Genomic DNA, 9,688 nt, shown 5'->3' with positions numbered 1-9,688 from the left:
AGTAACTGGCACTGATGGAGGTATAAATTGAAGTTTGCATTATAGAATATATACAGACTTTAATGAAAGAATCACTAGGGACACGGCAGCTACAAAAAGAAAAAGTAGACTAGTCATGTTCATATTTGTGTTTGTAGGGCATGAATTGGAATTGTAAAATAAATGAAGTTAGATATTTGACTATGAAAGTCCAGATAGCTAGAAAAAAATCTGTGTGATACACTGAAACATTTTTTCACCTAGTTTCACTTGTAGTGAGTATACAGGAAATAAAAGGACTAGAAATCACCATTTTTCCATCAAGCATGGGAGGCTAGCTACATGTTCTGAGTGGTTCACAGATTGAGGGCTTAAACAGCTCCCTATTTACTCATATTTTAGCAAATGGCTATTTCAGGAAATGCTTTAACTGCAAACTACCCTGAAGTAACTTGTCTTAAGCTGTGCATCCCTTCCTGAATTTGTTCAAGTGTGAGCTTCTGCCTTGACTTTTCGGTTTGTTTTCTTGTGGGTAGACACAGGGATAAGAGACAGTGGGGGTGGTGGGGGGCCTTGCCTTGTGATTGACTGGGTGAGAAGAGCTGTACTCTGTTGTAGAGGGTTTCACCATCCTCTGCTGCTGCCCTTTTTGAATTGACTGGAAACTAGGAAATCCTTTATCCATGATTCACCTGGAGGCCTCAGTCAACTTTCAAAGTAAAAGTTAGCATTTCTTGAACTTTCTAAATCCGAGTTGTTACAAGACCCAGAAAAGGGCAATACAGTAGTAAAAGGATTTAGATATTCACTGTAAAAAGATTTTAATCCATATTTAAGAAGCAACTGATGCAAATCAAAACACCGATACACATGATTAGAATGAAAATGATTTCCATGTTTATGTTTGTCAGCAATATATTTACAAATAACCCATATGAAAATGTAAAAAAGCATATTACATCTTCACATGCCATCTGTATTGACTGAATAAAGCTTAGTGACATTATTTGCAAATCTGTAGTTAATTGTACATAAACATTTTGTGCGTTAAAAAGAAAATGTACATAATTTAAAATAAATTACATTACACAATTTACAAAGTAATATTAACAAAAATTCTTAGACAGCTGCCTCCTTATTTGAACAAAATAAATATTCAGGTAGTTAAATTAACATAAAATACACATTTAGGGAATAATTTATAGAAAGACAGATTGCAAATTTAATAAAGTTATATTTTACAGTGATAGATACTGATCTCTTCAAATCTCTGTGATACAAATGGGAGAAAAAAGTACTAGAAAGAGGGAATCTAAATGTTTGCTTTCTAAAAATAAACACAAACAGATTTCTGAAAAATAGTTGGGGAAAGTTTAATAGTAGCTAATCTAGAAACTATGTGTTAAAAACAATAAATCTACAAAACACAACAATAAGACTGACAGTTATATTAAATAATGTAGAGATTTTTGATCACTGAGAGATCTGACTTGGTAGAAACAAAAAAATTAAAAATACAAAATTAACTGTTTAGTATGTTTTATTCATTTAATAATCTAGACATAACCATTTTTCAGTGTCCCTGCTAGATATAGGATTATCATAACACACTGCAAGTCATCCTTTTTATAAAAGAATAACTGTTTGCTTGGCCCACACACCAGTTTCTGATGCCTGAAATCCTGTCTTGCAGCCAGGGCTGCCTGAGGGCAGAACTGGCGGAGACTCTTATTCCCAGAACAAAATGTGGTTCTCACAACAAAACTAGTCCCAGGAAAGATTACATTGCAACAGGATTCCTCACAGATTTGCTCAAGGACTACTTTTTTCAACACCCTCAATCTTAGAGCAGAAATAGAAGAGGAACCCACACTAGAATTAGGTAGTATTTTTATAAATAGTGAGACCAGATCATTGGGGAATCGTGCTTTGCATGCACTATCCAGACCCACTTCAGCGTTAGAACACTCGCCCTTCTGTTTGGTACGGAAAGGTACAGGCCTCCCTCACTGTCTTGTGGTGTGGAATGTGAACGAAGACTCGAGGTGGAGACAGGAGGATATGGGGTGATTTAAAGCAAGTGTAGGTGTGGACATTTTTACAGAAAAGGGCTTTTTTTTTCTTGCATGTCTTCCACATTTTTCCTTCCCCCTTTATTCATTTCCTTGACTAGTGAGTTTGGTGTGTGTCAGGATATTCACACTCTGAGTGAGTGACACTTTGATTCTAATAGGGAAGGAAATACAGGAATTCTCTTCTTTTTTTTAAATTGGACATATTGAGAGGAAAGTGATTCTGAGGGAAATAGGTAAGAATAGCTGTTGAGAGTACAATGAGACCAAGCAGAGAAAAATAATCAGAAAGGATGAAAGATAGAGGTTGTTGGGGGAGGTAAATAAGTATGTGAGAGGTGTACTCAATTCCTGTAGAAGTAAGACGTTAATTTCTCTTGAAATGCCCAGGAACTGAACAGGGGTCTGATTAAGCTACAATGTGACCACTGCCACCTACCTGAGGGTAGCGTAGGGAAAAATCAAACTCCTAACACTATGGCCTAAAGACATGTATGTTACATATGGAAAAATATAAACCCCATCTAAAACCAAACCTAGAGTAAAAGTCAACATGTTTAAGTGCTATCTTTACTCATTAAGCATTTTTTCCTTCTTTTGGACTCTTAAGTATCTATGTATACAAAAGCCATTACTAACTTTTTTTTTACAGTGCTTAGCAGAGTGTCTTACATGTGAATACATATTTGCCTTGTTATAAGTAATTTGTGCTTTGTTATAAGTAATTAAAAACATGCTTTTATGCACTCTTTTTCAATTGACTTAAGCCACACCATAGTGTGCTCAAAAAAAGCTTTGAACTAGAGATTATAGTTAATATATTGGATGAGGTACTGATGAATAAGCAAATCAGCCCCTTTTGAAAGAGATCAGTTAGTCTTCATCTATATGGTTTCTATTGAAATAGTCAAGCAAAATCATATAATACTGTGTTAAACTTGTTCCGCTCTTTTCTTTTTAAAACCAGTAAGACCTTCATACTAGGGAACAGCAGTTCTACATCTTTTTAGCCTCACAGACCATTTCCATAAGGCAGAAGTGTCAATAGAGAAGTTACTACTATATTCCTCTCCCAAATTTTTAGAAGGAACAGGAAGAATAAGATTTTGATGAAATTCCAGTAGAATATTTAACTCATTATTGACTCATGCCAGAAACAAAAATAAGGGCATTTTCATGTTATAAACATAAATATAATAAACTTCCATTTGTCCAAAATAGCCAGATTGCTACATTCTTTTCACCTTTCTACCAAGAGGTTGTCCAGTATTTATTTATCCTAACAGTGATCTTCCATTATGTTCTCTAATGTTAGGTCATGTTAAACCTAATTTCTTCTGTCTCGTGTGTGTGTGTGTGTGTGTGTGTGTGTGTGTGTGTGTGTGTTGTAAAATCCAATCAATTTATGAATAAAATGTCTTGTATTTTTCATAACATTCTGTAATTTGGATTTTCTAATTCTTATAGGTGGGATGATACTAATTTTTTCTGAATTAGTGACATTTTGTAATATCTTAAGTATACCTTTAGTAGGAACAGTATTTGAATTCACATTTTAAAATTATAAGGTGTTGCAAACATTTCATAAGAGGGTTAGTTGAATTTTTCAAGTAACCACAATAGATTCTTTCTTAATCATTTTGGACAAATGGAGTTTATATTATTCAAAGACATCAACTTGAGGATTATCTGGAAGACCCCTGAGTATAAACATTGACAATCACAGTTATAGAGTAACAATATTATTTTTTCTTCCTCTTTAATAAGACAGATAAAATGGATTTTGAATTTATATTTTTTGTTTGTTTAAATCCTTGGTTTAAAGTAAAATTCTATCTTCCTGACTACCTGTTCTCTTTGAAATGATTTACATTGGCTAATATAGTGAATATTGAGTAAGAAATTAGTGCTTACTGCATTTAGTTCTTATTGAAAGACAAATATTTTCATTTTGGGGACAACGACATTCTAACATGATGTCTTTTGTAAGCTTTGCAAATACTCTAATGAACAGCAGGGGGAGTTCACACTCCAGTAAGAAGGTAAAATACCTTCTAAATCCAAACCGCTTTTACAGAACACTGCTGTTTAAAATAAAATAGCATGTTATGCTGTTTTTCAAAAAACCTGAAAAGCTAGTGTCCTCCTCTCTTGCAGAGGTTGTTGCAATAATGTTGCCTGAAAAATGGTATTGCTTTTTAATGGCACCTTCTGAATTTTCATATGAAAGAAGTCTGCTGAGTTAAGTATTGTTCCACTCCCGGGGCTACATCTTTAAAAAACATAGCTACTTCTGATACAGTGGCAAATGTGATGACTGCAAATTCTCACATCTGAAATTAAACACTGAGCATAGTCAGTGAGTAAATGAATGAAAAAAGAAAGATGACACCATGGAGAGTTAGCATTAAAAAACATCCAGACCAGGGGTCAGCCAAATTTGACCTGCAGAGGTGGCCTACTGGCAGTTTTTGTAAAGAAAGTAATATGGGAAAACAGTCATGTTCATTTTTTTTTATTTATTATGGTTGCATTAGCAGAATGGAAAAGTTGAGAAATTGCAACATAGACCTTGCTGAAAATAGTTTCTATATAGTCCTTTACAGAAAAAGTTTGCCACTCTTGGTCTAGAGATGTAATGAAGTCTTGGACAAGATATTTATTCTTCTCTTTTAAAAATTTGAAATCATACATTCAAAAGATGACTTCAGATTTTGTCAGTGAGAAAGACAAAAGACTATGGATTTAAAAATACTGCCTGCAAGACAGACATTCAATCTGAAACTGAAAAATCAAATTAGAGAGAAAGAAAAATCAACATATAATTTTAGTTACAAAAGTCATCGATACATTATTTTCTCCATCTGCTCAAAATTACAAAGACATCCAGTTCCTTTTTTTCTTTTCTTTTCTTTTCTTAACAAAGATAATAAATATAAAAATCTAGTCATAAACAGCCTTCAAAGAACAATTACAAACCAACTAGAAGAATCCACCTTATAGAGGGTTAAGGGGTAAGGACTTCAACACTTAAATTACCACCATGTTGTCAATTTCACAATGGCTGCAGTGATGAGGAAGTGTGTGTACAGCAGGTATAATAGCTGATTTCATCTTGCTGCCATCCAAACTGAACTTTACTCTCTTCAGGATACAAGAACTTGCTAATGTCTTCATGACACTCTTGGCACAGATGTCTTCATCCCATATGAAAAGAGGCAGTTTATATTGGCAATACTGGTTAAGTGCCTATCATGCTGCACTAATATAGTGCAAAAATGTGCCTTCCATGTTACAAAAAAGATGCAGGCAACCAGTTTGAAAATCAGGGAAAGTAGAAACTTATTAACACAAGTAAATTAGTTTTCCAGACAATAACCACTATAAAATACTGAACTTGAGGACTCTTTCTTCTAAGACACTAGTACTTGTCCAGCATTCTTACTTTGGAGAGAGACAAGAATGGAGTCTTAAAAAAGAGTCCTTGTCTCTTAAATGCAGGTCAATAAAATCTACCATTGACCACCAGGATGCTGAATTTATTCAATGGGTTTTCTGCTTAGCTTAGAGCTTGTTAGGCATTGTTAAAATTGCTTATTAACAAGTACATAATCTGACATAATGTGTATCTTTCAACTGAGTACACATGTTGTTAATTTAACTATAGTATTGTTGAGATCTTGGTAGAAGCTCATCATGCTAGAAAGTTTTATGGATTAACACTGCAGACAGTCTTGTGTCAGGCATCCTACCAGGTCAATCCCACCATTATTTTTTAGAGATGAAGGTGGTTTTTCGGTTGGTAGACTTCAGAAAAGATGACATAAAACTTTCAGAATGCAGCATGTATTCAACTAAATCTCCTATAATTCTCACAGTTGATGTATGTTAAGTGGTACTGTCTTGAGTATCTCCAGTGGCAGTATGATTTTCACTCTTGTCTTTATGACGCCCTTTTTAAAAGTTAAAATGTATTTTAATCCACACAATTTGGACATGTTGTGGCCTCTGGACATCTACTATGAAGTCAGAAAGCCGAAACTGGTTGTTGCCAGGAGAAGTTATATGTTACATGTCAGCATCTCCATCATAGGCTAAGGTTAAAGGTTTCAGTCGGTTGTTTTGCCTTCGTTGGGGTTTCTTTGGCTTTTTGCTGCAAAACAATTAATTAAAATTGGGAGAAAGAAAATCAGTCTCTAATTGTAAATTTGACTGCTTTAAGTGAAAAAACGTAAAAATAAATTGATAAACCGAAATTGCCTCATTGGCTACACTGCCTAAAGTGCACTGTGGAATTTGATTTTCTGATCTCCCTGAATTTCAGTTTTATGCTTTGAATAAACTCTAAGTAAACTTCAAGTGTTTAGCTATCCTACAAAAGATAAATTATCCAAGTGGAATTATTTTAGTATTAATAACAGAAATAATATAATAATCTAGTCATTTTCCTTTGGCAAGAAACCTTTATAAATAATACATAATTTGTAAATAATACATGTTTTAAAAGATAGTTGAATATGATTAGGTATTACTATAATATCTTTCTCCGTTAGTAATTCAATTTAAAAATCAACAGTTCACCATAACCAGTACAAAGCAATTCTCTTAAAAGTATGCAAGAGAATATACTTGAGAAGATGACCTGCAGCAAGTTCTTGCTCATCTTTAGATATGAAATGGCTCACATTTGGTAGCTTTTAGCTCATCTAAGACTAAAGCCATGTTTATTTCGAAATCATGTGAACACTAGATAAATGTAGAGTACTTATTTGAGAAATTAGTTTGCTGTTTCTCTGTTAGGATTAACTGAAAGTGTTTGCTCTGAAATTGAGATGTTATGTATCTCTTTGGGTTTTTAAATATTTAAACACTCACCAAGCAAGATAAATCATGGAGACAATAAAGAGGAGTAACACAAATGCCCCAGCTGCTACACCGTAAACCCAGGTCTTTAGTCTCCCATCTAAGAAGAATGATATTAGTTATTAATTTACATTAGTCTGGTATACATGAGGCAGTCTTTAACTATGAACAGTGACCAATCACATATGACCAATTTCTTTCAAAACTCAAGAGAGTTATCACTTCAACAGTTACTGATTAATGCAAAGCTGCTGCTATGAGTTAGATATTTACTGCTTCATTAAAGATAAGTTATCAAAGAAAATTGAATTGAAAAGTTATAATGTTTGACTTCATATTTCAAGTTTCTTTGTCTGAACTTCAGCTACCTTTCATCTCAGTTTTACTTCAAACTCAATACATATGTAATGCTATATAAACATTTTCTTCGGATTTTCAATCTATTTTGAGAATTGCAATCATAAGAAAAGATGAAAAATGCCATTTTTAGAAAGTTCTACAACCACAAGTTAATGCAGATAGGTATTTAGACAAAAGCTTCATCATTTTCATTCCAGGAAAAATGAAAGTGAGTATATTTAACATCTTATGGAATTAATAATCTTTTATCTATTCTGCACTGACAGTGTGTTTTAAAATTGGCTTGACAATGTCATTTACAAAAACAACTAGTTTGGTTAACATCTAAAAGGATCTATAAGTCATTTTTTTCCTTTTCTATTATATGGAGTCAGATGTAACAGAAACTTTAGTAATTCGGGTTTCTGCTCTCATTTTCTTTGAACTCCTCAGTTTTATGCTCTGAATAAACTTCAAACAAAAGATGTTATTTATGACATGGCTAAAATAATTTTATCCTCACATCAACATATATTTTCTGTTGCAATTAAATATTTGATCTTAGTGTCAAAATTATAGATTAGGCAAAATTGACCTCATGTGAACTCTGGTTTATTCAATATTTGAAAGGCATCAAATGCAAATTGGTACTGTGGAATATTTTTGCCTGGAGCCAGATCAAGTGAGAGGTTCATTTGCTGGAAACAAACTAAATTAATATTCTAAATATCTTTTCTTTCTAATCCTAAGGATTTTTTTTTATTTGAGCTGAGTTTAGAATCGAAAGAGCAGTTCCATGATTGAGCTTCTCTACACTTTGAGTTTCTTCAACAAATTTTTTTTTGGGGTTTTCAAAATCAAAGAATATCCAACTATAAGTTTTCAGAACATGCACCTCTTAAATATATTATCATTTTCACTTTGGGGAAACTATATATAAAATTAAAAATAATGACAATTTTTTTTTTTGAAAAGGACTGATTCTGATGTGAGGAGATCTGCTTCATTTGTTAGTAAAGATCAAAATTGCTACTGGCAGATATGCTAGTCCGTTGTCTTGAACACTGAGGGAAGAGCTTCCCATGCTTACACAGACAAGTCAGCTTTGCAAAATAACTCGTACTTTCAGCTAAAAAGCCAATTTAAGTGGGAATAATGTGATTAAAAGCAAATCACCCAAACATTTAAAATATCCTAAAAATCCAATATTTATTCTCCAGTAAGGGAAGTGTTCAGACTTAATGCATTAGCAGCGGAGACATGCTAGCTGTGCAGATTTCTTCTGTCTTTTCTCATGCTTCTAATGGCGTTTTTAAGTAGACTATGCCTGGTTCTGCCTAGAGAGTTCCTTTGCCTCATGGACTAGGAGTTCCTCCAGGGAGTGAGAAAATGTGGCATGATACGAGCTGTTTTATAACCATGTAGCGCATTTTCAAGCACCAGGTTAGTTCTAGGGATGAGCACATGATTAAATCCAACAGAGGAGAGAAAGCGTGCAGAGTAGAGGATAGCATTTCATGAGGTCTTCAAGCAGTTGCCTGTATGGGCTTTGTGTTTATTACTAGATACGTTAAGAGCTATCTGTTTAATGTGAAAAAAAATTGGGTTCATCCCATCCAGAGGGGAAGACTCCATTGTTGCCCCTGTGTATCTGACACTAGTACAGATTCTCAGTATTTGAGTATGCTGACTTGTAGGGCTAATACAAATTGGTCTAGCTACCAAGTGTTCCCTGGCACAGAACTGCGTGACTCATGTTATGATTAAATTACAAATTCTGGAATGTCTTTATAGTCTCCTTTATCCTAGTTCTGAATGACAACACATTTTTAAAAATTCATATTCTCATCTTTGTTCAATTTGAAATTATACTTGTAATTTTTGGACTGGAATTGAATTGAATCATATTGATACTAAAATTTTCTCAGAAGAAAGTAATTTCATTTCTGTGAACTTCAAACATGAGTTATTTTCCATAATGATAGTAAAAATTTGGGAATAGATGGCATTGTCAGAATAAAGACATGTAGATAAAACAATCAATAACTCATATAACAATGCTTGCTCATTCTTTTAATCCTTTGGCATTGCCTAAATGCATAACTAAAGGTTTCGACTTCAACACTAGTCTAGTCAGTTCACCTGGCCCAAACGGCTGTAGAAACCAGGTCCTTCCCCGTCCTGCTTGGTTACTGGAGGGCTGGGTTGGATGGACAGCCCGACTGGTTTTCACATCTCCTCTTTTGTCCTCCATGGTGGGTATTACCACCACGGGGATAAGTGTGCATTGCTCAAGGGTGCTGTTAGAAGACATGACTTCAGTGTACCCTTCTTCACAATGGCATGTTTTTGTCTGCAGGAGAACAAGAAGATTTATACTAGCCATGTAAGGAATCTTTGAAAGTCTAACAGACCTGACTTGAAGAGAAGGCTTT

At 34.1% G+C, this 9,688-nt stretch overlaps 1 protein-coding gene across 1 annotated transcript in view; it reads right to left on the bottom strand.

Annotated features, from left to right (window-relative positions):
* Positions 1 to 863: 863 nt before the first annotated feature.
* The window catches only part of THSD7A (thrombospondin type 1 domain containing 7A), a 518,919-nt gene continuing 510,094 nt past the window's right edge, over positions 864 to 9,688 (bottom strand). Inside the window, exons 26-28 of the mRNA XM_009002347.5 lie at positions 9,396 to 9,606; positions 6,927 to 7,014; positions 864 to 6,204 (exon numbers count right to left, since the gene is read on the bottom strand). Coding sequence (XP_009000595.1) covers positions 6,120 to 6,204; positions 6,927 to 7,014; positions 9,396 to 9,606 — 384 coding nt within the window. The 3' untranslated portion in view covers positions 864 to 6,119. The remainder of the gene's footprint in view (positions 6,205 to 6,926; positions 7,015 to 9,395; positions 9,607 to 9,688) is intronic.

Source organism: Callithrix jacchus, chromosome 11, assembly GCF_049354715.1.
Source record: "Callithrix jacchus isolate 240 chromosome 11, calJac240_pri, whole genome shotgun sequence".
Taxonomy (NCBI): Eukaryota; Metazoa; Chordata; class Mammalia; order Primates; family Cebidae; genus Callithrix; species Callithrix jacchus.
The sequence above is the reverse complement of the archived record's forward strand: the minus strand, read 5'-3'. Positions and strand labels throughout refer to the sequence as shown.